The sequence below is a fragment of the Cordyceps javanica genome, chromosome 7 (assembly GCF_051103115.1).
Source record: "Cordyceps javanica chromosome 7, complete sequence".
In the NCBI taxonomy this organism is placed as follows: Eukaryota; Fungi; Ascomycota; class Sordariomycetes; order Hypocreales; family Cordycipitaceae; genus Cordyceps; species Cordyceps javanica.
In genome coordinates this window covers 2479580-2506571 of record NC_139301.1, presented here as the reverse complement: position 1 = coordinate 2506571, position 26992 = coordinate 2479580, and the positions used below count along the sequence as shown (strand labels likewise).

The window sequence follows — 26992 nt, the reverse complement described above, 5'->3', positions numbered from 1 at the left end:
GTTTTTGCCTGCCCAGTCAAAACGCGCCAGAACACTAGGTAGGTACTACTAGCCAGTGGGGGGTTACACAGCGCAAAGCTTTCCCGTGTTGATAAATATTTTGCCATGGCCAGCCTACCACTTCTTCTCTTTTCATTGTTATTTATATTTCACATCCATAGCTCCCAGCAATTCATCAAATTCGTCTCGCCAGTCTGGTCTCGACTTAGTTCTTGTTGAACGGGGAAAGCGCATGTACCTCTGCTCCGACAGGTAGCCCGGCGCTCCGTTTGTAGGCAAGTAGCTGCCACCCGCCATGATGGCATCAAGTGCGCCAGTGGCCGATCCAAACCTACTTCCCCCGACGGCGACGGCAAAGGCGGAATTTACCAAACCACCTACAGCTGGTGATCCATACTCCTATACCACCGGGTTCGGGAATCGTTTCATCAGCCAGGCACTTCCGGGCATCATATCCTGGTCTCAGAACACGCCCCAGAAAGTCAAGTATGACCTATACTCAGAGCAGCTCAATGGCTCAGCTGTCAATGCTAAGCGGAGCGATATCCGTCATGTCTGGATGTATCGAATCCGTCCTTCGGTAGCCCATGGACCTGTTCGTCTCGATCCCAGCATCAATCAACATGTGAGCGGCCTCGTCCATGAGTAACGTGATTTGGCCAACGTAGTGCTAACATCCTGGTTCGCCCTACTCAGATTGAGTCCTCTTTTCTTTCCCCGAATTCCAACGTTGAATCGTGCGCCGCCCAGCAGGCCTGGGATCCTTTTCCTATCCCAGAGGGCGAGAGTACCGGCGCTGATGCCCCCACGGTCAACTTTGTCCAAGGCATCCGTACCATCGGTGGGAAAGGAGACGCCAGTCTCCAGGAAGGCCTCGCTATCCATATATACTCGGCAAATGCCAGCATGGACAGGGAGGCATTCTGCAACAATGATGGCGAGATGCTCATTCTCCCACAACAAGGCCGTCTTGACATAACAACTGAGCTGGGCCCCCTCATGGTCCGTCCAGGTGAGGTCTTTCTCATGCCCAGTGGTATGCGTTTCAGTGTCAAGCTGCCCGATGGGCCTTCCCGCGGCTATATCCACGAGGTTTTCGCTGCCCGTCATGACCTTCCCGAGCGTGGTGTCATTGGTCCCAACGGCATGTCCATGGAGCGAAACTATTGCGCTCCGCTTGCTCGTTACGATATTGATGAAAACCTTTGGTCAATCATACACAAGCTTGAGGGCGCTCTGCACAGATGCGAGCAAAGGCACACGCCCTTTGACGTCGTTGCATGGCATGGCAATCACGTGCCCATTAAATACGATTTGAATGAGTTTGTTAGCTTGGTCAATTCGACAAAAGACCAGGCCGACCCAACTTTATATACTGTCCTTTCCGTCAAGTCAAATAGGAAGGACACACCTTTGAGCGAATTCTTAATCTTTACAGAGAAATGGATCACTGCTGAAGGCACATTTCGCCCTCCTTATTATCACCGGAACATGAGCACCGAGATCATGGGCCTCGTTTTTGGCGAATACGGTGGCAGCAGTCATGTCCTTGCTCCTGGTGGTCTCAGCTACGAAGCGGCTTACATGCCGCACGGCGAGACGTATGAAACTTGGCAGGCCGCTAGCCAACGAGAGCTTGAGCCAGTCAAGATTTGCAAAGGTACAATGGCTTTTATGTTTCACATTGGCGGCCCAGTCAAGTTGACGAAATGGGCAATGCACGGCCCAGGCGCCAAATCTCTGCATCCTAGTGACCCTACACAATGGGATACTGTAAGACCAGGCTTTTTCGACCACGCAGAGCAAATTGCCGCCGAAATAGCAGCCGAAAATAGAGGGTGATTGCGGGGTGCAGTCGAATAGCGTGAGCGAACGGAATTGCATGCAATCATGCAGTAACGGTGCTGTCCCGGCACTGCTTTTCTACTTTGGCGCATTGGGAGAGGAGTAAATCAGTCGAGCGAATGGGAAAGGCTTTTTCTTCCGGCATATGGGTGTCAGTTACTTGGACTAGATGTTAATCCATTTTATTGATGTTCCGATTCCATCGCAGTTTTTTAAGTAATGCGCGAAGACGATGGATGGTACTTGGCCGGCCGGCTCACCGACCAGCCCTTCCTTGTTGGGAACCGGCCGAGGTTTGGTGGCCGGTTGCTACCCACCTGGTTGCCCCTCCCGGTTGCGACTTACACGCACAGTCTCCCACTTACACCATCACTAGGCATAAGCGGTGGACATTTCCGACTCATTTTCACATTTTACTTCCAGGTGAGAATTGTTGGTATGTCTCCTTTTTCTTCCCGGACGATGTTCTTCCACAGGTTTACTTTGATGCTGACAGGGGCAAAAGGCTTTTCACTCGACTCGAAGTCGCGAAATTTCCACGGATATCCGTTCTTGTTCCTTCTCCTCTTTTTGCCATGGCTGAATCGAGCACAGTCTACGTCGTGACTGGGGCCAACCGTGGAATCGGTCTCTGCATGGCGCGGAGCCTGCTCGCGCGGGCGCAGACGGTAGTCGTCGGCACGGTGCGGTCCGAAGACGCGCGGGCTCAGCTCCTCGCCGGCACGGCCAGCGTGGTGCCCGGCGCGGAGAGCAAGCTCGTCAGCGTGCTCCTCGACTACTCTACCTCTTCCTTCTCCTCGGCGGGCGGTGGCGGGCTCGAGTCCCACGACATTGCGCGCGCTTTCGGACCGGCGCTGGCGGAGAGCGGCGTCGGGCACGTGGACGTGCTCGTGGCCAACGCGGGCCATACCATGACCATGGGGGGCGTGCTGGCGACGACCGGCGCGCAGATGCGGGCGCTCCATGACATCAACACCGTCGGGCCGCTGGTGACGCTGCAGGGGCTGTGGCCTCTCATGACGCGGGGCCGGGCGGCGCGGGGCCGGGCGGGCAAGGCCGCGTACGTGCTGGTGAGCTCATCGGTGGGCTCCATCGGCATGATGGAGCCCGTGCCGGGCGGCGCGTACGGCCCCAGCAAGGCGGCGGCCAACTGGATCGCCAAAGCGGTGCACACACAGCTCAGTGGCGGCAACGGCGGCGGCGGCGGCGAGGGTCAAGGAGAAGTAGAGAGCGGGAATGGGGTGGTGGGCGTCGCGGTGCACCCGGGCTGGGTCACGACGGACATGGGTAGGACGGCGGCCGCGTCGTGGGGCCTTGCCGAAGGTCAGGGCCCGACGCTGAGCCCCGAGGAGAGCGCGAGCCACGTCCTGGACATTGTAGACAAGGCCGAGGAGTTTGGCGGCAAGTTCGTCATGAAGGGTGGGGAGGAGTTGCTATGGTGAGCTCGGAGAGTTCGTTGAGAGAGAGAGAGAGAGAGAGAGAGAGAGGGAGAGAGCGTGGCAATGAGAGTTCAACACAACGTGGATGCTATGGGATGAGCAATGCAGACCCAGATTCAACAACTTGGGATACTATTACGGTGATAATGTATATTTGAGAGGTGATAATTTATATGAGATTTTGGGAATGCCCATTCGTTTTTTATAAACTTCGACTTACTGCCTTGAATATGATCTCACTCTCACTTCGTCAGACCTGGTATCCTCTCCAAAAAAAAAAAAAGTCTTGTTTAAGACTTCGAGACTCTCGGTTGGGCCTGAGATGGTGTTTCAAGTCGGACATGCCATTATATCACTCGCATCTGAGCCGATGGACTTGTGTACAAACGTGGCCGAGAATTGTGCAATGGAGGTGGAATAAGGACGATGTATTCACATCATGTCGGGACTTTCAACTACAGATGGGGGCAGGCTCCAATGACACCTGTTTTTTTGTTATTGCCGTCGCATGGAACCCTGTGCAGGGCTGGCCGGTCTGGGGTGCATGGGTCCGTCCCGTCCCCTCCGGGGGGGAGCCATCGGTGTGAAGTTGGTTTTGCCCAAGAGCCGCACAGGCCAGTGCAAGGTAGGTGAGCTTTTTGTATTCATCTTTTCTACTCGTTTCTTCTCATTCTCTCTCTCTCTCTCTCTCTCTCTCTTTCTTTTTTGTGTGTGTGTATGATATTTATTCTATGCATACGGCTAACAAGCTTGTCAGGACAAAAGTGGGAAATTTGGGCTGCAGGCGACCCCCCCCCCCCCCCCCCCCCGAGCACGGCGCGCACGTAACTACTGCATGCGCGTTGCAACTTCAAAGACAGGATGGATGGATTGGCAGGCAAGCAGGGAAGAAAGAGAAAATAGGAAGAAAGTGTGGGGGGATGGAAGAGAGGTATGAAACAAGGGCGTTGCAAGCCGGCGAGGCGGGAATGTTGCAGATGTCACGACCAGGGGTTCGATAGTGTTGTAGAATGTTGCAGCACATTGTTTTCTTCCTTTTTTGGTAGATGAGCTAACTTTTGTAGAAAGGTATTTTTCTAGGAAGATTACGGAGACAAGAAAAAAATTACATGACGAAAAGAAGAAAAAAGGTCCCATTTGCCATGATTTGTTATACTATACAATTTCGGGAAACATTGATAAATGAAGCCCGTTCGGGACAGGGCGTGGCCCACTACCAGTACGCCATGCAGCAGCGCGACCCAAGATGTGACAAAATTTACGGATGATGCCCATTGGGCGGGGGGGGGCAGAGTTGTTGTTTTGTTTTTTTCTTATATATACTTGTATAGAAGCGAGCCTCGCCCAGGTGGGGTAACAAAGAAAGATTACAACGAGTTCTTGTGATGTGTATGCAGTACGGGCCGATGCAGACCAAGTTTGTAGCGAGGCCAAAAAAACGTTGTGGGAAAGGCAGTTGAAAGGAAAGGGGGAGGTGGGAAATAGGCGTATCGTGGTGATCATAGGGGTGTTTAAAACCGGACAATTTCTGGGTCTGAATCTGTCAACGTCCAAAGGAGAGGCAATTCTTAAAGGGCAAATGTCGAGACGGTGTATAGTTGATGTGTTGTCGAGGTTGGCATGGCCGAGGCTGCGACGCGAGCAGGATAATACCCAGTAGTAGAATTGGCTTATCAGTAACTACTAGATAGTTGCGGGGGGGCAAGTTTATTTGGTTTGGGCATATTAGGTGTCGTATAAGATGTATGCGTATGCACGCAGCGTCGCGAATCGTCCAATGTCTCAGCATCAAACCAGGCCGATACCTTGGTTGCTTGTAAGTAGACAAAGTGCACTCCGGAGGTATCTACTGAGGTACCTATTCTGCTCAAGCACGGAGTACTTGTTGATTTGTTCTGTTGATTTATTTGTTGAAGCAGGGAGCTTGGGTCGCTGCTAGAGAGAGGAAAAGGGCGCATCTATCGATGTATATTGAATTTCACCGAGCCTTCTCTTTCTTTCATTTTTCTTTTTTTTTTCTTCTTTCTTCACTTACGTTCTTTTTCATTACTTGCTTTGGTGTGGCTTGAGCGAAATCTCTTGGCAACTACAGGAAAGAATGCCCAAGGCAAGGAGGTCCAGACAAGGTGTGCCCCGAGCCGCAACAGGACACCTTTTTCTTTTTCTTTTTTAAGAAAGAACATTTAGGAAACAGGATTACTTATAACAAGATACCCTTGGTATGCAGCCTTGTTTTCAGCAGTTACGAGTAGGTACCTGGCAGATCCTAGGTACGCATGTCGGCAAGTAGGTAGACGGCAAGTACCTTGCTTGGGTAGGTAAGTACCTACTTATGTACGGAGTAGGTTAGATGGGCAGGCAAGGCAGGCAAACCCAGCCAGCGGGTTCAGCTGTCGACCCCCTCAAGGCAAACGCCGCCAAGCCACAGCACTGAAACGTCGCCGACGCCCTGAACAAAGGTGCCTGGTAAATACCTACCTACTCAGCCTAGCCTACTTAGGTAGGGTAGACGGGTAGGTTAGTAGGTACCTTACTTACCTTACTTGGCACCTTAACTTACCTGAGAACCCATGTGCCATCATACTTACTCTGTACTGAAGTTCTACTGGTAGGTAGGTAAGTAAGGTAGGTAGCGTGAGAGGCCGGTAGACAGGTGCCTAGTACCAACGGTAGGCAAGTACCTAGGTACCTACCTAGGTAGCTAGGTAGGTACCTGGATCCGTCAAGGTGTCACCCTTCTAAGTACTTACCAACCACCATACTTAGGGCAGTAGCTGCCCCCGCAACTTACCTACGTAGCAGGTTCAAAGAAACATTGAGAAAATAAACAGTCTTTGCAGTGCATCAAGGTATCTTATTCAGAAATTGCCTCAAGGAAAGCTTCATTCTTGGCGATTGTGCCTTCGTTTGCTCCTCGCAGCTACTCCATACCTACCTACCTACCTACCTATCTACAGGTATCTACCTCCCTCGCTACTTACGCTACCTACCGAATTCAGCAGGCTCTCCCTCCACTGCAGCAAGCCCATCGCAACGTCTTCCCCATCTTACCATCTTACCAGCTCCCCATCTCAGCTCCCAGCTTTTCGTCCCAGCTTGCCCACGGAGTACCTAAGGTAGTTACTCAGTACGGCCCTCTCTTTCTCTCCTCCTCTTTCCTCTCCACGCCCCTCCCCACCGGCTGAACCGAACCCGACACCGACACCAGCCAAAACCCTACCAAAGAACATCGCCGTCACCAAACAACCTCGACGCCTTCCCGACACAGTTGGCCTTGTCCCTTCTCCAAGGACGCACATGGCTCTTCTCATGTCATAACCTGTTTCTCGGACCTTTCCCCTGGCTCACCCACTGTCCACAAACACGCCGTTGTCGCCGCCGTCGCCGCCGCCACCTCACAGATACACATATCCGCGCGCGCGCGCCCAGCGGTCCTCGCGCCGCCCGACACGCTCACACTTCCTGTCCAGCCTATCCAACCAGCCGGTCAGCCAAACAGCCAGCCTTGGGCGAAAAGCCTCAATGACCATCTGCTGCCGGCGTCATCGCTCCTCGACCTAGGCCAAATCCCCCCTCCCCGGCGCGCGGCCTCAGCTTCTTCCTTTCGCTTTTGCCTCTTTTTTTTATTCTGCATTCGAAATAGTTAGAAACGCCATAGCCCCGCCTTCGCCATCATGTCCTTTCGCGGCGACGACCAACGCCGCTACGGTTCTGTGCCTCCCGTCCAGTATCCCGTCTCGGCGTCCTATTCCGCACACCAGCATCACCAGCCTCCGCAGCAGTATCAACAGCAGGCGCAGGACCTCGGCAGGCGGCCTAGCTTCAACACCGGCGACGACAGGAATACCAGCACCTACTATACCTCCCATCATGCCATTGTCGACAGCAACGAGCCCAACTTTACTCACGCCGCCGCCCCCGCGGGCGCAGACGAGCTCTTCCTCACCAGTCCCGCCACCACCGCCTCGTCCTCGGCCAGCCCGCTTGCCGGCTTTCAACATCGCTTCCAGGATACCGTGCCCCAGCAGCATCCAGCTGCCACCGCCGCTTACAATCCTCAGACCTTCGCCGCCAACAACAGCAACAACAACGGTACTGCCTCCAATAACTTCACCAGGTCCCAATCCACCACAAGCTCCTACTACTCACACACGCCTGCCTCCAACTCTGCCGTCTATGGCGGCGCATCCCCGCCGACGTCGTATACGCCTCAGTCATACAACCCTGCCGCCTACGCCGCTCAGGCTACTTCTAATGTGCCCCAACGACAAGCCACCTACCACGGCTACAGCGGCTACGATAACACGAATGCTTACGGCCAGTCGCCCGCCCCAACACACTCGCCCTCCTTCTCCCACACGACGCACTCGCCTGGCCTGTCTTCTGGCTATCAATACTCGACCCAGAGCCCGACTACGTCCTACACATCCTCTCAAATTCCCACGCCGACGTATGACCCCTCTCAGTGGTCATCAGCACCATATCAGTATCCTACCAATGGCGCGGACCAGCAAAATGCCCAGTACGCCCAAGCCGCCGCGCCTTATCCAGCCACGTCACAGATTCCCGTTGGCCCGTCCTACGCTTCCAGCGATCAGTCATCACTATACAGCAGTCAGCCTGTGAGGCCTGGCTCCCAGTCCTCCCAGGGCGGTTCTGGGCCATACGTTCAGCCCCTCGGCTCTCCCGGTCTACGCCGCCATCCCACCAACGCTCCTCTTCCCAGCCGCCCTGGTGAGTCGACGTGGAATTCAACCACGACAGCAGATAGAAATAGCGGCGAGCAGCGCATCACTACGGATAGCATCCTCGAGGAAATTGAAAACACCTTTAGTGAAACGACGATATCGGGTCGTCCACGGCCCGCGCCCATCGATGGTCGCACAGCCGAGGATCAAGCACGCCTATTTCGCCAATTTAACTCAAATCCTGCCACACCTGGTTTCCCCGACGAACGACGATCATCAACCCAGTCGTACGCCAACGGTACCGACGACGACGAGGCTGCAGCTGGTGCAATTGCACTTCAGCAGGCAAATGCCAGCATGGGCGAACCCTATTACTCGGGTAGCTTTGGCTACACCAGTATGCCCACTATGCCAGACGAAAAGAATCTACCATCCCATCCAGAAGAGCAAGACTATAGCAGCGACGATAGCGAGTTTGCGGGTGTTGACTTGGCCGGCCTGTCAGGCGGATACTATGGCAGCATCGAAGCGCCTCCGCCTCGCTCATCATCCAGCCAAAGGCCCTTGCCGACGCCCACCTACTTTGACAATCTACGTCCAGGACATCAAGATGCTCCTCCTCCTGAGCAAGCCGAGATTGACTACGGCGATACTGGTGGCCTGCAGCTGCCAACGCGCCGAAGCTTTGATTCTGGTCCAGACCGTGTTTCACTCAACTCGCATCAAAGTGGCGGAGAGTCGCCCGTGCAAGACGACTATCAAGATCTATTCTACCACCCCGGTCTCACCAACAGACCTCTGCCGCCACCACCCGGCTCGGACAGCAGCTCTTTGCTATCGACGCAAAATAGCCTCCGCCAGCCGCAACGGCCACACTCACACTCGGTCGGCACCGACGGACGATCTTTGCGGCCTGATGGTCCCGAGTCTTACTACTCCAGTTCCAATCATCTCCTCCAACCCGAACGGTCCATTTCTCTCTCCAGCCACAGCAACGCTCCATCCGTGCAGCAACCTATTCGCTCCAAGACCGATGCCGCCGAAGACCGCAGAAGACAGGGGCATCATCGCCATGCTTCGTCGTTTGGTGCTCCGGGGCCTGCCGAGTTTGGCACCGCAGCGCCGGCTATTGGGGCTTTTGACGGCATTACGCTTCCGACCGGACGCAAAAGGAAGTTTCTGCCCGCGAAGCTTGGGCCGGCCGACTTCCTGCGCTGTGCAGAGCCCTGGGCGCTTAGCAACATTGAATCCTGGATGCGTGAGATGGCTCTCGGTGAGGCTGACCTGAAGAGCAAGACCGTGGAAGACGGTTTGACCGCGCTCTTTACGTTCAAGGTGCCAACCATGAATGTGGCAGATGCCGAGGTTCTCAGCAGCTCCGTGCTTGCTACAATGCTCCATGCAGGCGTTCTCGTACCAGAAGAAGAATGGGTCAAGTTCGGGGATGGCCACATATCTGGCGTCCTGTGGCAGCTCACCGGAACCGGCTGCTATGCTCCCAGACTACACGAGCATAACACGTCGGGACGATGCTACTCGATGCACTGTACCCGAACCCTAAAGAAATTAGACCTGGATGTATTCGCCGAAGAGTCGAAACCCGCAGATGAGTGGCACATTTTCTACGGCCTCTCAAGAGAGGATTGGGAAACCAAGCCCAAAAAGGAGGTTGATCGTCAGAATATCCTGCATGAAATTGTTACTGGTGAGGAGAATTTTATCAAGCAACTCGACATCTTCCGCACACTCTACCGCGACGACCTACGCACCCGACAGCCCCCCATAATCCATCCAGATAAGCGAGACAAATTTTTGGCCAGCGTCTTTGGCAAGGTCGATTCTGTTTTGGAAATCAACAAGGGCCATCTCTTTGCCCAGTTGAAATACCGCCAACAGGAGCAGGGACCTTGGGTCGTCGGCTTCAGTGACATTTTCCGCGAATGGATCCGAAAAGCGAAGAAAGTCTATGTGGAATACGCATCTGGCTATCCGCGTGCTGCGCAAATGGTGCGCAAAGAGTCTGACCGTAACCTGCTTTTCAAAAAGTTTTTGGAAGACAAGCAAAAGCACAAATCGTCACTGAAGCAGGACTGGACCCATTTCCTCATCGCGCCTGTACAGCGTCTGCAGCGATACATTTTGCTCCTAGAGAGCGTGGACCACAAGATGATTGGAGACAGTGAGGAAAAAGCCAACTTGCAAAAGGCCATCCTAGAGATCAAGACAGTCACTCACGAATGCGATGCCAAGGTCGCCGAGGCCAATAAGCGCGTCGAGATGATGGAGCTCGACCGCATGCTTGTTCTCCGTCCTGGTTTCCAGTCCGTCTTGAATCTCGATCATCTGGGTAGAGCCCTGATCTTGCAGGGCGATTTGCAGCGATTGAGTTCCAAGGGTATGCGCTGGGTGGACACACACGCGCTGCTCTTTGATCACTACTTTATTCTTGCCAAGGTAGTGCAGAGCAAAGACGGTAGAGACAGGAAGTACGACGTGTCCCGAGAGCCCATTCCTATGCCACTGCTTTTCCTGGAGAGCAACAATGACGAGCCAATCATCAAGCAAAAGGGCATCACGGCTCCCCTGGGCCGCACAGCACCTGCAGGCGCCGCTGGCCAGCAGCTCAACAAGGTCACCAGCAACGGCAGCGGAAGGCCTGGGCTGGAGCACACATCCACGGGCTCATCGGGGACGACATTAACGCAGACTCAGTCCAATGATGTCGCCGAGGGCAAGATCCTTTACCCCTTCAAGGTCAAGCATCTGGGTCACGAAGTCTACACGCTCTATGCGTCGTCTTTGCGCGACCGCACAGAGTGGTGCAGCCGCATTATCGAGGCTAAAACCATGCATGCAAAGGCTTTGTTCTCACAGAATGCTGAGCCGTTCAGACTTCGCGTGCTGGCAGACGCGTCTTTCCACTACGACGCCGGCTCACCTCACGCCAGGAGCGTGAGCGTAGCAGTCAAGTGTACGCCGTTGGATCGCGCAATTCAAGACTTGGAGGGCGTTTTAGGCTCTGCGCAGGGCGTCCCGCCAGTCTGCCGCGCGCAGGTCAATTGCGCAGCGGGCTTCTCGGCATTTGGCAAGACGTTGATAGCCATCGGTACAGACTACGGCGTCTTCATCTCTGACCCTTCCAACCCGCGCGGCTGGACACGAACAGTGGCAGGCACGCGAGTGACGCAGATCGCTGTGCTGGAAGACTTTAATGTCTGTCTCGTCATTGCCGACAAGTCGCTCATTTCGTATCCTCTCGACGTCGTGGCGCCGGTGTCTGAATTTGCACCACCCATCTCGGACAATACGCGGCGGGCGCCGCAGCGTCTAGCCAAGGACGTGACATATTTTGCGACGGCGCGCATGAAGGATCGCACGCTGGTCTTCTACAAGCGTAAGGAGGGACTGCACACATCTTTTAAAGTGGTCGAGCCGCTGTATCACAAGGCGACGGAGAAACGGTCGCGCATCTTTGGCGGGCGCAAGTCGGCCGCGGGCAGCACCGACACATTCCGCGACTTTGACGAGTTCTTCTTCCCGGCCGAGTGCTACTCGCTCAGCATCTTTCAGACGTATATTGCGGTGGCAACCTCCAAGGGTATCGAGATGCTGACGCTGGATCGCAAGCAGCCCATGTCGATCCCAGACCTCAAGGCGCCGGCCATTGCCAATATTGCGAGCCGGATCCGTGACCAGAAGCCGCTCGGCATGTTTCGTCTCAACGAGAACGAGTTCATCCTAACATATGAGGATTGTGCAGTGTACGTGGACAAGCACGGCGACGTTTCACGCACGCTCATCATGGAGTACACGGGCAAACAGAAGAAGGCGCGCGGTGCGACCATGTACGGCCAGTACCTGTTGCTGTTCAATGAGGACTATGTCGAGGTTCGTAACGCGGATAACGGTCGTCTCCGGCAGATCATCGCCGGTCGCGACGTCCGCGTCATTGATGGCGGCATTCGAGGTCCCACGGGTGAGAATGCTGCTCAGGCGCAGCAACTTCACGGCAGCAACGGCCAGATGGCCACGGCGGGCGACACATCCAAGGGCACCGTTAAGATTGCCATGGCTCACCCTGAGCTGCCTGGACGGCAGATTATCTTTGAGATGCTCCTTAACGATGGGCATTCGGATCCGTAACGCTGCCTTTCCTCCACCTTTTCTCTCCCGCTTTTTTTTTTCCAATTTTACTCCTTCTTATGAAGGACTTCTTATGACGTGCAGGGGCCTGACGACTGTTACATTTTGGCAGGCGTTACTTCTAGCACTTCTGGACAGCGTGTTTTCCATTTTCTTTTTCCATTTTCTTCTTATTTTGCACAATCTTTTCTCTTTGTCTTGTTCATACTCTTGTTGTTATCTTCGCACCGGATACCCGTAGGCACAAACACCCACACACTCTACAGGGCGCTATTGGAAACACACAACCGGCGATTTATTTTATAACTTTTTTTTTTCTTTTTGGCTGTTTCTGTTGAAGAGACGGAAGAGGAGAAGCCTCTCTCTATCGCGTCGAATGTTGATGTCATGTACTTGGCTTTGACGACCATTTTGTTCGCCTTTTTTTGTTTTTGGAAAAACTCATTTCCATACTGTTTATTTGTTGGATCAGTCACAGGAGTTGGAAAGAGGATAGCATCTACGGTTTTTTTCTTCTTTTTTTTGGCATATGGAGGGCGGGGGGGAGGGAGGTCTATATATATAACTCAGCATCCCTTTCGTTTGTTTATTTTGGAACGAAATATGCTGATGTGTGTATGATGAGAAATCGCTTTTCTCATACTGTTTGTTTCTCTCTTGATTCTTTCTAATTGATGAGAAGATGAAAAAGAAATACGACAATGACTGTGGTCTGAATTTTACATGCAACTTTTTGTAGATGGGCGTGCCTCCCAAGCAATACTTGACATGAATGAAGACGAAAAAACAAGGACAAACATGCAAAAGAATAAGTGTTATAGCTTAGGTCTGTCGGAACTTGTCTTGTTTTCCGACATTTAAGTATTGTGGTGTACAAGAATCGAGACGCTGCAGACGCCGTCCCCCTCCATTTCGAGATCTTCAACTTTGGGCCCCTCTTGTGGTGATTCGTTGCATCTTGAAAAAGAATCTCTAGAGCGATTATGGAAAAATCTCCTTATATGTCCCTCGCAGGACTCTCAACATTCTCCTGTCTGACAGTCAATGGCCCCTCCTACCCCCCCAGCGCGATCCTTCCTGGGACTAAGGGGTTTCTTTGTTGTTTGAGAAGGATTCGTCTTCTTTAACTAAGCCTTGACCTGCTCCTTGACTTGGTCCTTGACTTCCTTGGCATCCTTCTTGGCCTCATCCACAACCTCGGCGACCTCGGCAGTCACACCACGGGCGAGCAGAATGCGGCTGACCTGGACGATGCCGACCAGGCCGAGGAAGAAGTTGACGGCGGCGAGGCTGTGGATTTTTGATTATCAGCGGGGTGCTTGCTCATTCAAGCGAAGAGGGGCTTGTTTTTGAGAGAGTGATCAGCGTTGTGTGTGTCGCAAAACGTACAGGTAGTTCTTGGGCTTGATGATGAGGCACCAGCGCGTCCAGATGAGGCCGGTGCAGGTCAGGGCAAAATTTTGCGTAAAGGACAGCTTCTCGACGGGGCGGGCAAAGTCGGAGATACCAGCAATGACAAGCGCCCACTGTTGAATGATTTTTGTCTTTATGTTAGCGTTTGTCCCTTTCCCGACCGTGGGAACTTTGCCAGCGAGGGGGGGCCATGTATCGAGTAGGCAAAGCTTGGATGGAAATAAACGCACCTTCATGACGGGCGCCCAAAAGTGCACCGTCTTGATACCAATCTCACTCTCCCACATGCGCTTGAACCAGCTCTGTTGCTGCTGCTGCTGCTGAGACTGGGAACCGGCGCTGCCGGCGCCGGCCTCGGAGCTCTGCCACCGGCGGTTCTGGAAGCGGAAGCGCATCACCTGCTGCTGCTGTTGCGTCGCGCGGGCAAACGCCTGCCTCGCGGGCGAGGCAAAGGCTGTCGGGCGGAACATGGGCCGCGCGGCGCGGAGGATAGTGCTTGTCGAGGCCATGCTGCAAGAGAGAGAAGGGGAGGTTAGCGTTGGTTGTTTTCTGCGCTGTTTCGTGATTTCGTTGAGTCAGAGCGGGTAGGTGGCGTCGCTGCCGTATGCATATCAATTGAAGGGGGAAGGGAGGGAGATGCCGGCGAGATGTCGGGGGAGACGGAGGGAAGAGAAGGGGTGAATTGGCAATGCTTCGTCCGGCGATGCTGAACTGGGGCCTCGTCGTCCCTGCCTTCCTGCAGATGCGTTTTGCGAGACGGGGCGCAAGGCTACGAAATTTGCCAGGGCTCAGGACGAAGGGGAAATAAAAAATGACGGTGTGCGCAAGATGGTGACTTACGTTTATGTTCCGTATCGCGAGCAACAAGGGTGATGATGTATGCTCCTTCAGACGAAGATCCAAAATTTAAAAAAGCTCCCAAGTTCGGACGCTGGATTTCCGTTGAGGTCGAGGGACATTCGGGGGTGGAGCCCCCAGTCGCCGGAGATAAACCGCCCCAGCGACACCGGCGCTAGCTTTGGGAAGTACATCAACAAGGATTTTTTATGCAACTGAGCTATGTTGCATAACAACATTTGGTCGTGTCTCCACCTTTCCACTACTTTTTGTGCAAAAAAGTCACTGAGCCAATCCCATCAACGCCAAAAGTAACAAGTTGTACCCGGAACCTTGAATCTCGAAAGCTCCCCCCCCCTCCAAAAGCCACACTTACCCAGAGCCGCCCGGGTTTGCAATTGTCGAGTTCTTGATATTCTTGCCTCCTCAATTCCTCAACATCTCCCGCGACAAATCGACGACGGCGCCCGCGGCAACCATGTCTGGAAAATACGCCTTTACCAAGTCCCTCAAGGAGCTTCGCTTCCTCTTCTGCCAGACCTCGGAGGCGAGCGCACCCGTCCGGTAGGTCACTCGCCCTTCTCTCGATGGCGAAGCGTACTATGGGTCCTTCATGCGACGGCAAACAGGGGAGGCAGTCGAGCTCCGACCATGAAGAGAGGATAGAATGCGATGGACTGCGCGGCCCCGAAACGGCTCACCAGAGCGTGCGCGCAGCGGGATCGATGCAGCTGCCAGCCCGCCGGTGACTTGGTCGTTTCCAGACACTCTCTTCCCTCGTCTGGCCGTCGTATGGTGCTTGTGGCGGCGAATTGGCTAACTCGGAGTCGCAGCAACTTCCTCGTCCGCGCGTACCCCACGATGAAGAAGAACAACCCCAACATCCCCATCATGATGCGCGAGGCAGCCGGCACCGTGCCCAAGGTCTTTGCCCGCTACGGTGCGTTTTTCCTCCTTTTTTTCGATACGAAGAACGAATAACAGGTGCTACACGAGAATCGGGTGCTGATCTCACATCTTGGCTCGCAGAGTTTGGCGTTGAAAAGGCCCAGTCCCTCGAGGGCCTCTCGGATAAGCAGATTGAAGACACCATTACCGGCCTCGTCAAGCAGTAGAGGAGGAGAGAGTCAGGATTCTGACCGCACAGGCTGCAAATGCCTGCCAAGTGGCCCAACTCGACGCAGTCATTGAAGAGTGCAAAAAGGGCGCGATGCGGAGGGAGACGAGAGCCGGGCAGGATGACGAGAATGATGCGTCGTCGTTGTACATATGGAAGCCAAAAGAAGAGCCAAAGCTGTACCATTATCACATTCATGACATTTTCCTCAAAAAGAGACAGAAGAGAAATTATCGACATTCACTCTGCGCGTCTATCCTGATGCTGCCTTTCCCAACCTGAACATGCAACTGATTTTCATAACAAGAGCAAGATTTAGCAAGACTAACCACAGACTTTTGTTCTCTTTTCCTTTTTTTTTTCAACCTCGGTACGCTCCTGAACCAAAAGACGTCACGGCGTGCCACGTCGCTTACAGTTCATGTTCCTTTGTCGCAGGCAGCTTGGACTGCGAATCCTGCTTGTTTCTCTTCTTCCGGCCCTGCTTGCCGCTTTTCTTGGGCGAGGACACGGGCGGCGCGCTCGTCCCGTGATCCTCGCCCGCTGGGCAGCCGGCGTCCGAGCCAACCGTGCCGTCACGCTCCACTGACCTTGACTCCGGTGCTTCCTTCTTCACATCGATGATGCTCTTAGCATCAGTGACGCTCTTCGCATCCTCGCCGGTGTCGAACTTGATCGGCTGCCTGAGCGCGGTCATGGGAAGCGACTGTGTGCGATCGTGGCCGCGCTTGGCCGAGAGCAAAGCATCGTCTGCCACGAGAGACTGCTTTCGTGGCGAGCTCAAGGGCACGGCAATTCTATCCCATGCCTGCTTCCTGTCTCTAATCTCATCTGCTGTGAACAGGGAGGGCCGGCGGACTTGTCTCTCTTTGGTATGCTGCTCGGCAGCGCAAGTGGCAACGACGGGAGAGGCAAGAGGGGGGCCAGGGGCAACGGCAGTTGATTTGACAGCTTCAACCCGAAGCTGAGCTGCCTGGCGCTTCTTTTTGGTTTGTCTCACAGGAGACCTGTCTGCTCGCGCGGGCGCATGGCCATCGGAAATCATGGGATGCACCGCATCCTGCGACAGGCATTGTGCTTGGGCGATAGTCAACGCGACCACAGACATTTCGGGCAGCGAAACTCGAGGCTTTGTACTTTCTTTCCCCGTAGCACTCTCTTGCGGCGAAGCGGCTGATCGGACCTCTGCTTCAACTCCACCAAGCGCCTCTTTAGCTGCAGGCTGAAACTGCAGAGGGGTCTCCGGTTGGGCACTCGGGACTGGTACAGGCATCGGAGCAGCAATTGGGTGGTTCATAGCTTCGATCGGAGCGCCACGGAATTGGGCGTTGGTGTTGAAGGCTTGGAACGGTTGCTGCCCGTGAAGGTTCCCATCTGCATTCAAAGGAAATCTCGTCTTTTTTGCATGATAGTGCCCGCCCTGACCAAAGTGGCGAGACTCCATCTGCTCAAAGGAGCGGTTGTTGTGCAGAAATGTGCCATCGGAGGGTGTTCTCTGCAGAGAAGGACTTCCTCTTCCCATATAAAAGTCTTGGGCAAAGGGCAGGTCGCCTCGGCGCTGAGCCGGTGCCTTGAAAACTCTGTAGATGGATTCTTGTGGTCCAGGGTGATTGCCCTGATGAAATGCAGATGGCAACAAAACCCACTTGGACCGAAACATGGCAGAAATGTTGACCTTGATGCCCTTTTCCTCAATGCGACCACCACCAATGGCCAGAGCTTGGGAGACCGAGTCTTCCGAGATAAACCTGATGATTATTAGATATGTGCAGCAAGACAAACGTGCAATGAGTATACAATACCTGACAATAAAGTTCATCGACGCAGATCTCGCTGACAGATTTACATCCTCCACGCGTCCAAAACGGCTTTCAACACCATATCGGACTCTAGTCTGCACATCCAGGATAGGAAGGCTATGCCTATCAGCCACTCTAACCCAGACGCTCCGGTTTCTCATGGCGCACATGTAGCAGCCGCATGGGACGTAGTTAAAACGGTCCAGTGAGGCATGGGCGTTTGGGCAATCTCGAACGCTGCTTGCATTAACACGAGCATCAGGTCGTGGCATAGGCGTATTGGGCAAGTCGTTTTGCATGTTGTCAGGCATTGGCCCAAAGTTTTCCTGGCGCCGGAACCCATGGGGCCTTTTTCTGGAGAATGGCTTATTTCCTGGAATGAAGCCACCATATTGGGTTCTTGGCGAGGAATTGTGTTGCGAATTGTGACCATCCGTGCGCTTTACTCTGTAAGGGGACTCGGACTTGTTTTCTGGTGCAGAGACTTCAACCGTGCTGGTATCCGTGGCACCTGCTTTGTTGTGAGTAACGTGTGTCGGATGGTCGCCCGCGTCAGTGTCTGTCTGTCGACGTTGAGGGCTGCATGAAGCGCTACTGGTCGCTTCGTGCTGAAGCATCGGCTGGTCATGGATACCTCCCCTCTCAAGATTCTTCTCACTTCCAGGTGCCGGCGCAGCCTTCTAGGCCTGGCCAGACATGAGCGGAGAAGTTTGACCATGAGGCGGAACCGCATGGACGCCAGCGATGCCTGATGGAACAGCAAAGTCGCTGCCAATTTCGGTGTTCTTGAGATCACTAGGTTGTACGACAGAATCCGACATTCTTCTAGGGGAAACAGAATGAGAAACTCCACTCGAGCAAGAAGTCAGGGCGACTGAACCATCACTGGAGCTCGGACGGGTAGGTTGGCTGTCGACAGCGGACTTGATGACGCTGGAGTCTTTTGTCACAATATTTCTGTCTGTCAGAGGGTATTTCGGCAGTGACATTCTAGAGCCATTTGCCACGACAACATGGTTGGAAGCGGCTGCCACCGATGCCTTGAGAGCCTCCACGGCACCCTTGGACCGGGTCTGCTCGTCGTAGTAATGCTTCCCGTCCACAACAGCGCATGGGGGCCTATGAGGCTTCAATTTCATAGGCTCGCTCGGCTTTGGTTGCTGTAATCCACTGCTGGAATGCACTATTTGACCCGCTAGGTATCACATATCAGCTCAGAACAGTTGCCATGTCGTGTACAAGAGTTGTCTTACTCATCCAATTTTCTACCCCCCATTCGTTCCTGATGGAAGAGAGAAGATCTCGAGCCTCGGTCGATTCGATATATGTTGGCGACAGAAGATGGTCGCGTCGGCACTTCAGGGCGTTCGCCAGCATAGGGATTTCAGTATCACCAAGGCTGCCCAGGGAGTCCCAATCTTGCTCATCCAGAACTCGCATGACTGAGCCTTTCAAGGGGTCACAGGATTTGAGCTTGTCGGCGTTACCTTTGGCTTGAAGCCACTGGTCAGCCCAACGGCCGAGCTCCAGAGCAGATAGTTTCATCATGTCAGCGCTGATGATCTTGTTCTCAGCGTAGAGGTGGTTGATGATATTCCATAGATTGATGGCGCCGTGGTGGAAAAGGTCAAATGCATCAAAATACTTCCAGAGATCGTCCCAGCAAAGTGGCTCAGTCATCCCTCGCATAGCTTGCCAGTGAGCCTTGCGGATCGAGTTGCAATTTTCCTGAATCTCGTTCTTAGACCACAGGTGCAGTTTCCTGCGTGGCAAGATGTGTTGCATGTGGCGAAAATCACGCCGCCCGCTGCTCGTGGAGAAGATGGCTGTCGCACCAGCCGGCGGCTTTGTGTAGAAACCAAGAGGAAGGTTGTCTTCGATGTATTTTACCGGTATGTCGTCAGTGGTAGAACGGCACATCTTGTATTCTTTCGGTAGCCCGTAGGGGTAGAGTTTAGCAAAATGCACCTTGAGCTCGTCGGGTTGGTCTTCAGCAAAGATTCGAGGACGCAATCGCGGAGCAAATCGCTGCGTGTTTGAGATAGCTTCGTTCATGGTGGCTTGGTGGTGTCATGTCAAGATTGGATGTAGTGACCTTATTGATGTAGAAGAGAGATGTTAAGGCCGTGAGTGAGTAGACCACTGCCTGCATCGTGCTGTTTGTACTACGAAGCTGGAGGTATCCTGCATGCAAACGACGTAACTGTGAGTGAAGGCTTGAAAAGCGATCCGCACTAGAGTGATCGGTATTTCGGGCAAAGAGCTGATAAGTGAGTTCGAGGTGAATGAGATGTGAGCATGTCAGCTGCTTAACGGCAGGCTGGCTTTGCCTGCCGCTTCCCGCCACCTGTACAAAGCGACGCGGTATATTAAAACACTTCCAAGTTTACCGTGACTGTTGCCGTTTGTGATAAATTGTTTTATTCCGTAAATGTAGTCCTATAGAGCTGAGAAAATAGTAATCCGAGAGGTAGTCTATTGTACACACAAAGGAAAGTTGAGGTGGATTTTTCTAGTCGCTCTTCTTGGCGTTGAGAATCTTGAGGATCTCCGATTCGTTATCGCCAGCAATTGCCTTGCCATTGTTCCAATCGACGGTCTGCAGGAAGCTACTGTTAGTAAGTGCTTGACAACTGACGCACCGCGTCCACCAAAAGCACACTCACCAGGGGTCGGAGAAAGTTTTCCTTGCTCTCCTTGAATCGCTTCAGGGCGTCCTTCTCGTCACGAGCACCCTTGATGACCTTGGAGATGCCGCCAGTGCCAACGTAACCCAGAATGGTCTGGACCTGGTCGGTGGTAGGGGGATCCTCGGTGATGTTGAGCTCAAACGGCTCGCGGCCGGGCTTCGTCTGTGCGGAGTGGTCACTGGCTTGGTCGATGGTTGCGCCAACCTGGGCGTTGGCTGAGACCTGTTTGACGAGGTTGGCGACTTTAACAGAGGCTGGGGAGCTGGCCTTGTGGAAGACAGTGACGATGTCGAGCGTTTTGTTCTGTTGGCGGGGAAGGGCTCATGTGTCAGCTTGCAAACATGAGCGCGCAGGTGAGCTGAGCTCTCGTCGTCTCAATTGAACTTACGAAGCGGAACATTGTGGCGGTACTGGCTTTGTAACCCGATTTCGGTTCTTGGGGTTTTTGTTTGATGGCTGCGGGAGCTCTCACGGTGTAGCCTAATTAATGACGTTGTGCTTGGACATGCAAGGCCGGAGCTCGACTAGCGTCGGTAGTGCCTTGGTTGCCGCTTCTTTCCGATGGGCCAGCACCCAAAACCCGTCTCTAGCATCACTGTCCGACTTACAGCCGGAAGCCTTCCGTATCAAATGTTGCATGCGCCAAAGAGCTGGGCATACTATGAAAAAAGCTGTACGTGGCCACAGAACTTATACACACATATTTAGATGACCTCATATTCATATTTTCTCTACGTAATACATGTTTTGATGCCACTAACGGACATGCAATTCTCCAGGGTCCCTCTAGGGTACTACGCACCCAACTCTTGTGCAAGTCCTCGGTACAACTTCACAAGCACAGCAATTCTAAGTAGCAGGTCCTTTCGAACTGAGGCTGGATCTCATCCCATATGGGCGCTTAGTGCCCTGGGAAGGGGCGCAAAGTTTTTTCATAAGTCAGAATCCTATCTGTAAAAGGTCGATATTTCGTGAACGACTGTGCGTTGGTCTACATAGCTGCGACAGTCGTACCTGTTACGGGTCCATTGTAGCCTCGCCATAAGCGATGGATTTCGGCCATTTCAATGGCATATTTGAGCATGAATATCACAGCTCGAAACTTCATTTCATCTTGTATTCCATTCAAGACCGTCTTGTGTAATAAATACCTACAGAGATCAGTGTCGTCGGCTGATTGCGGACTTGACGGGTCCCGGGCTCAATTTATGTAACAAGCGTTTACGCGGAGGGTCTCGATTTTAAAATGTCCAGACGAAGAGGTTCCCGGTAAGCGGCGCTGATTTGATGCGATCATGACTCAAGCCTTGCAACAGCAGCTTGCAGATGCCCGAGAGATCGAGACTTCCTACTGCCTGTTTGCCATGGATAGACCACGACACTGTGGCCTGTACCAGATGGACACTTAATTCTTGGGAGCGGTATGACAATTTCTGGCTGCGATAAAAGGTTGTCCCATCCTAGCAACACAGATTCGAGCTTGTCGCCTGAGATGTCCAAGCACGTGGCACCGTTTCCTATCCGCCGCCACCGCAATTTTTCGTACGTGTTGACACCAAGACTTTGGTCCAGCAATCAATCAAACAAATATATTCAATCTATGTTTCGCTATGGGCGTATATAGTGCCGGTGATCGTCATGGGCTACGATTCGATCATCGATTGTCGCGTTGCGCGGTCAATATCTATACTCTTTTGCACTGATTAGCAAACTGTCAACCGCTATTGGTGCAACAGAAGGTTGAATAAACAATCGAATGTCAGAATATGTAAGAAATTGAATATCACTTATCAGGACGATTTAGCATCTCCGGCGAGAGAGCCACCGACCAGAATCAATCGCAAATTACCTCATCAGTGTGATTGCGAAGAGGAAAGAAAAATGAAATAGCATGAAGAGATAAAATTCTTACCTTCTACTATCAGCTGGGAAACATGGAGACTATCAGGGCCTCTGCATTGTGGAAGACCGTGCCAATCCAGCAATCGAATGCACAGAAATCAGAGCTGAACAACCTGGATCGAGGTCGAACATTAGGAAAAAAAAGTTGAGCGCCAATAAGTAGGGACGAGAGAGAAGTGGGTCGTGGCTATATTCGGTATAGAGTACTGGGAACTTCGGAACATGGTAAAACTGATAATCCGCGAATTTTCGTTAGGGCACGTTGTGATTTTTCATAACCCACACGCTTGCCTTAGCCGAGACTGTCAAAAAGTCATTTGGTGCTTTCAAGGCGTGTGCATCTCCAAACTACATCCACCCCAGACCATAACCGACATTTGGTACGAATAAATACTTCCCATATTCGAGAGCGCATACGATCACTTTTTATATCGAATACAAAGACGTTGCGCCGTACGGAATAGAGCATTTTGGGCTGACTATTTCTCCGCTGCAGATCAACAATAGTCACAATGGGCGAAGCTCTGATTGAGGGATCCAACTGGCGCCTCGTTGAGGTCGGCCGTGTTGTTGTCATCACCAATGACCACCCCTATACTGGTAGACTCGCTGCCATTGTCGAGATCATCGACCACAAGCGCGTACGTTCGAGCCCGCTCGGAGCCGCGACGACTATGGCGGAAGAGCTATGATGATTTCGTGATGGGGGAGTCTTTATACTAACATGCATTCTCTTCACCCCGAATTTAGGTTCTCGTCGAAGGTACCTCGTCAGACGAAAGCCTCGTTGTCCCGAGACAAGCCCTCCCCCTCAACAAGGTCCTCCTGTCGCCCCTCGTCATTCCCGGTCTCCTCCGTGGCTCCCGCCACGCCACCCTGAAGAAGCAGTGGGAGTCGGCTGAGATTGACTCTAAGTGGAAGGAGACCAACTGGGCCAAGAAGCGTGCTCAGATCGCTAAGCGCAAGGCCCTGTCCGACTTTGACCGCTTCAAGGTCATGCGCCTCAAGACCCAGCGTCGATTCGAGGAGCGCAAGGCTCTGGCCAAGGTCAAGGCTTCCGCGTAAATCGTCCTTTTGTCATGGAGTTCAATTGTAATGTTGGAGCCTTCAGCAAGGGACATTTTTTTGGGTCGGAGAACACATTGAAAGGCCATGGGGAGGATCTCACGGTATAGATGGTTGCGGTATGAAAAAATTCCGGGACAGGCAAAAACGCATTACGACAGCCTGACAGCGTTTGAAAGCTGCTTGCTGTTTTTCTTTTTATAAACCCCCCAACCCATTCTGGAAGGGCTGTATGTCACATTTCATCGATATGATGAGCGGCGTCAATACGGAAGTTCAGAGATTCAAATGAATTAAAAAAAGAACGAATTACGAGTGCGCAATGCAGTGAATCGAAACAATGAATATTTGACGATGTAGAACGCAATATGAATAATGAAACACGCCTCTAATCGTGTCGTCACAATTCGAACCGATTGTCTTCGTCCTTCCTCCATGTTCCCCATAGCCAGAGCGAAGGAAAGCGGGCAGCCGTGAATTGCCTAATATAGTTTAGCGCCAGTCCACCACCAAACCCTAGAATTTCGCTGTGCGGTTTTGGCCTCACAAAATGGAGGCGGTAGTCAATCGTAGCCTGAGCATGACCCCATAAGATTTGACAAGAATTTGTAAGTAGACACCGCCCCAATGATGAAAATAAGGCCAATCTGTCGTCCAGATAAAGCTACGGAAATGGGCTTCTGTTTGCAGCAATTTTGATGGTGGTGCGGGGAAGTGACGTTTTGCTAACCCGCCAAAGCAGCATACACATCCGTCACAATGGCCAACCCCAGAGTCGAAGAGCTTCCCGAGGACGAGTCCCAGCGTCCTACCGTCGACCAGAACGACAGCAGCGACGAGTCTGATGTTGAGGAGGGTGAAGCTAATCTGCCTGCCGGCTCGACCGCCGTTGTCCACTCCCGCAACGAGAAGAAGGCCCGCAAAGCCCTAGAGAAGCTGCACCTCACTCGCGTGCCTGGCATCACCCGTGTCACTCTCCGCCGCCCCAAGAACGTACGTCTACCGAGATATCACTGCGAGAACCGGCGCGAGGACTGTTCTACGGCGTTGATGGAAACAGCCAAGCTAACCAGCATAACAGATCCTCTTCGTCATCAACAACCCCGAGGTCTACAAGTCCCCTAACAGCAACACCTACATGTGAGTTTTCCTGGCGATTACATCGATAAGTATCTCGCGAAAGAGATGGAAGTGCTGACAGAGCATTGCCGGTAGTGTGTTTGGCGAGGCCAAGATCGAGGACATCAACGCCACCGCCCAGGCCGCCGCTGCTCAGCAGATTGCTGCCCAGGCTGCTGCTGAGGGTGGCGAGCACGCCGGCCATGACCACGCCGGCCACAGCCACGCCCAGGACGGTGACGCTAAGAAGGAGGAAGAGGAAGAAGATGACGACGAGGAGGTCGACGCCGAGGGCATCGAGGACAAGGATATTGAGCTGGTCATGACACAGGCTAACGTTAGCCGCAACAAGGCCATCAAAGCTCTGAAGGAAAATGACAATGATATTGTCAATTCTATCATGGCTCTCAGTATCTAGCCCTGATATGTTCCGAAAATGTTATCATCTGTTACTGCAACGCATACACAAAAGAGTATGGGATGGGAAAAACTGTTCATATGTTGGTAGTGCGGTAGAACGCATATACTGGCCACTGTATAGATGTACTCTGGCATTTTGACATGGATTTGATGTCTAAAATGGAATCAAATGAACAAACACTTATTTCACGCACATTTTGCTCTGAAGCCGGTCACATGTGTTTCTGCACCTGCTTTCCTGTTAATTTCCCAAGGAATATGATTAATTGACTCTTTGTCCTGGTAAGAAAACATTTGTACCATTGAGTTGACGTTTCCTTGCGTCAAGCTCCATGATCATCTCGACCTGTTGGTAAAGCTCGGGACAAGTCGCGACGTGATCACGTGATTTAGTCACATTTGCGCTTCGTTCCTGGGCACTCGGGGCCAGCAGCAAAGTCATCAACACCTTGACCAGCATCTACCTCTCCACTCCGAGAAACCTCACAAATACCGACAAAATGGCCACGGTGAGTTGAAAACTTTCCAATTGAGGCGATCCGCACGCAAATTTCACTCCGAAGCATATCCGAGCGATGCAACCACGGCTGCGAGGTGCCGAGCTCGACGGCAAAAGGGAGCACCTCAGACCCCCCCGAGCGTGCGGATCCGCCGAAGCCCCCCGATCCGAAGCGATGGAAGACGAGCAAGATGAAGGAGCTATTTGAAACTAATTCGAGAACGCACAAACAGCGAAGCGCTGCTCTGAAGCTGGACTGGTCCAAGGTGACCAGCTCGCTCGGCCTCCGCGGCAACACCGTCGCCTCGCTGCAGGCCTTCAAGAAGCGCAACGAGGACGCCCGCCGCAAGGTGCAGCTCCTGTCGGAGCAGGCCACCACGGTCGACTTTGCCGCCTACCGCTCCAGCCTCAAGAACCAGGCCGTGGTTGACGAGATCGAGAAGCGCTTCACGGCCTTCAAGCCCGCCACTTACGACGTCAACCGCCAGCTCAAGGCCATTGAGGCTTTCGAGGTTGAGGCTGTCAAGAACGCCGAGGCCACCAAGCAGGCCGTCGACCTCGAGCTCAAGGACCTCGCCGCCACCCTCAAGAACATCGAGGAGGCTCGTCCGTTCGAGGAGCTTACTGTTGTATGTTTACGCTTGGCGCGCCGTGGTGGATCCCGCGTGGGCATCGCTTGCATGGATGCTGATGAGATATTTAACAGGACGAAGTTGCCGCCGCCGAAAAGTCCATTGACGAGAAGGCCACCCAGCTCATTTCCAAGGGCCGATGGATGGTCCCCGGTTACAAGGTGCGTTTTGTTATGTTGCTACGAATCATCGAACAGAATGCTGACCCCCCGACAGGAGAAGTTCGGCGACCTCGCCCTTGTATAATCAGCTTACTCTGCCCGGCTTTGCAACCCTACAGCTTTCCTTTGTGTACTCTAGCATTGTAGATACAATATATCAAAGTGGTAGGGCTACGTCTCTACTTATACCCAGTCACTGTTTGCCATGGCCGTGTGACACTGTTGAATGCTAAACGCAAGACCTAACTTGATTCTCCTGCACCACTCGACTTGACTTGGGCTCTGGCTTGGTGAATGTAGACAAATTTTGATATTTTTTATTGTAGTTTATCATAGTTGCGGATTCTAACCGGGACCCAGCAAGCAACTTTCATATGCGATGCTCTTCATACTATCAAAGACCCTGAAATGCTAAGACTCGGCAGCTAGCTGCGACATTACTCAATCTCACCATGCTGAAATTGTATCAAGACTTGGCATACTTGGTGGTCCATTCCTTGGCTGTGGCAATGGCAGCTTGCTCGTCTTCTTTCCAGCTTTTTGCGACGTCGGCAGCAAGAGGATCATCGGGATTGGGGGCACCGAGTAGGGCCTGGATAGACAGCAGAATTGTTCTAATTTGCAAAGCCGGGGACCAGTTATCTTGTTATGAGAAACAAAATGTCAGCCTGACTGCACTGTGATGGAAAATCTATACTTTTGATTGTGTGTTTCAGCTCTTACTTTTCAGAACATCGAGACAGATGCGGCCGAGCTTGTCGACATTGGGATGGAAGATTTTTGTAAGGAACCGAATCTTGGGAGGCGTCATGGGGTAGTCTTCGGGTAGGAAAAGTTCGAGCTTGAAGATTCCACCTGCGAATTGCTTGCGTGTCAGTTGACGTGCAGTTCTCAGTCTCACGCGAGGTCGTCGCGACCATGACGAGGCAGGACGGACGAACGGACCTTCGTAGGGTGACTGCGCAGGGCCGTGAATTTCGACGTCAAAATAACGCAGGTTGTCCTCGTGAGGAACGGCGCTGATTCCGGGAACACTATAAAAGGATAGAGGACGAGCCGGCCCAGTTAGTACACGAGAAGCGCTCGTTGCTGGGGGACATCCAAGGCTGGTGATCGCGTTTGACGTACGGTTCCGCCATGAGACGTTCCGTCTCTTTTATTATTCGCTTCGGCAAAGCCATAGCTGCGAGTTCGGTGGGCGGAAGGCGCAGAGGGATGGCTTT

General features: G+C 52.9%; 12 protein-coding genes across 12 annotated transcripts; 7 read left to right on the top strand and 5 right to left on the bottom strand.

Annotated features, from left to right (window-relative positions):
- Positions 1–298: 298 nt before the first annotated feature.
- V2A60_010244 (uncharacterized protein) lies at positions 299–1842 on the top strand (the record flags this gene model as incomplete). Its single annotated transcript, XM_083261504.1, has 2 exons — positions 299–625; positions 697–1842. 2 exons carry the CDS (start codon positions 299–301, stop codon positions 1840–1842), a joined length of 1473 nt encoding a protein of 490 aa, XP_083117630.1.
- Positions 1843–2420: 578 nt separating this feature from the next.
- V2A60_010243 (uncharacterized protein) lies at positions 2421–3287 on the top strand (the record flags this gene model as incomplete). The annotated part of the gene is made up of 1 exon (XM_083261503.1): positions 2421–3287. The coding sequence occupies one exon, from the start codon at positions 2421–2423 to the stop codon at positions 3285–3287; it is 867 nt and encodes a 288-aa protein (XP_083117629.1).
- Positions 3288–6958: 3671 nt separating this feature from the next.
- On the top strand, positions 6959–12115 carry V2A60_010242 (CNH domain-containing protein; the record flags this gene model as incomplete). Its single annotated transcript, XM_083261502.1, has 1 exon — positions 6959–12115. The coding sequence occupies one exon, from the start codon at positions 6959–6961 to the stop codon at positions 12113–12115; it is 5157 nt and encodes a 1718-aa protein (XP_083117628.1).
- Positions 12116–13242: 1127 nt separating this feature from the next.
- On the bottom strand, positions 13243–14037 carry V2A60_010241 (mitochondrial pyruvate carrier family protein; the record flags this gene model as incomplete). Its single annotated transcript, XM_083261501.1, has 3 exons — positions 13243–13405; positions 13505–13641; positions 13759–14037. 3 exons carry the CDS (start codon positions 14035–14037, stop codon positions 13243–13245), a joined length of 579 nt encoding a protein of 192 aa, XP_083117627.1.
- An 806-nt stretch (positions 14038–14843) lies between these two features.
- Positions 14844–15480, top strand: V2A60_010240 (thioredoxin-like protein; the record flags this gene model as incomplete). Its single annotated transcript, XM_083261500.1, has 3 exons — positions 14844–14929; positions 15199–15305; positions 15395–15480. 3 exons carry the CDS (start codon positions 14844–14846, stop codon positions 15478–15480), a joined length of 279 nt encoding a protein of 92 aa, XP_083117626.1.
- Positions 15481–15894: 414 nt separating this feature from the next.
- On the bottom strand, positions 15895–17442 carry V2A60_010239 (uncharacterized protein; the record flags this gene model as incomplete). The annotated part of the gene is made up of 2 exons (XM_083261499.1): positions 15895–17230; positions 17285–17442. The coding sequence occupies 2 exons, from the start codon at positions 17440–17442 to the stop codon at positions 15895–15897; spliced, it is 1494 nt and encodes a 497-aa protein (XP_083117625.1).
- A 519-nt stretch (positions 17443–17961) lies between these two features.
- Positions 17962–19336, bottom strand: V2A60_010238 (uncharacterized protein; the record flags this gene model as incomplete). Its single annotated transcript, XM_083261498.1, has 2 exons — positions 17962–18476; positions 18535–19336. 2 exons carry the CDS (start codon positions 19334–19336, stop codon positions 17962–17964), a joined length of 1317 nt encoding a protein of 438 aa, XP_083117624.1.
- A 457-nt stretch (positions 19337–19793) lies between these two features.
- On the bottom strand, positions 19794–20371 carry V2A60_010237 (thioredoxin-like protein; the record flags this gene model as incomplete). Its single annotated transcript, XM_083261497.1, has 3 exons — positions 19794–19880; positions 19948–20274; positions 20360–20371. The coding sequence occupies 3 exons, from the start codon at positions 20369–20371 to the stop codon at positions 19794–19796; spliced, it is 426 nt and encodes a 141-aa protein (XP_083117623.1).
- A 2014-nt stretch (positions 20372–22385) lies between these two features.
- V2A60_010236 (60S ribosomal protein eL14) lies at positions 22386–22938 on the top strand (the record flags this gene model as incomplete). The annotated part of the gene is made up of 2 exons (XM_083261496.1): positions 22386–22514; positions 22624–22938. The coding sequence occupies 2 exons, from the start codon at positions 22386–22388 to the stop codon at positions 22936–22938; spliced, it is 444 nt and encodes a 147-aa protein (XP_083117622.1).
- A 759-nt stretch (positions 22939–23697) lies between these two features.
- Positions 23698–24475, top strand: V2A60_010235 (nascent polypeptide-associated complex subunit alpha; the record flags this gene model as incomplete). The annotated part of the gene is made up of 3 exons (XM_083261495.1): positions 23698–23931; positions 24020–24078; positions 24154–24475. 3 exons carry the CDS (start codon positions 23698–23700, stop codon positions 24473–24475), a joined length of 615 nt encoding a protein of 204 aa, XP_083117621.1.
- Positions 24476–25167: 692 nt separating this feature from the next.
- On the top strand, positions 25168–25854 carry V2A60_010234 (F1F0 ATP synthase subunit d; the record flags this gene model as incomplete). The annotated part of the gene is made up of 3 exons (XM_083261494.1): positions 25168–25605; positions 25683–25769; positions 25825–25854. 3 exons carry the CDS (start codon positions 25168–25170, stop codon positions 25852–25854), a joined length of 555 nt encoding a protein of 184 aa, XP_083117620.1.
- Positions 25855–26235: 381 nt separating this feature from the next.
- On the bottom strand, positions 26236–26950 carry V2A60_010233 (E2 ubiquitin-conjugating protein UBC13; the record flags this gene model as incomplete). The annotated part of the gene is made up of 4 exons (XM_083261493.1): positions 26236–26411; positions 26493–26624; positions 26715–26803; positions 26898–26950. The coding sequence occupies 4 exons, from the start codon at positions 26948–26950 to the stop codon at positions 26236–26238; spliced, it is 450 nt and encodes a 149-aa protein (XP_083117619.1).
- Positions 26951–26992: the final 42 nt, after the last annotated feature.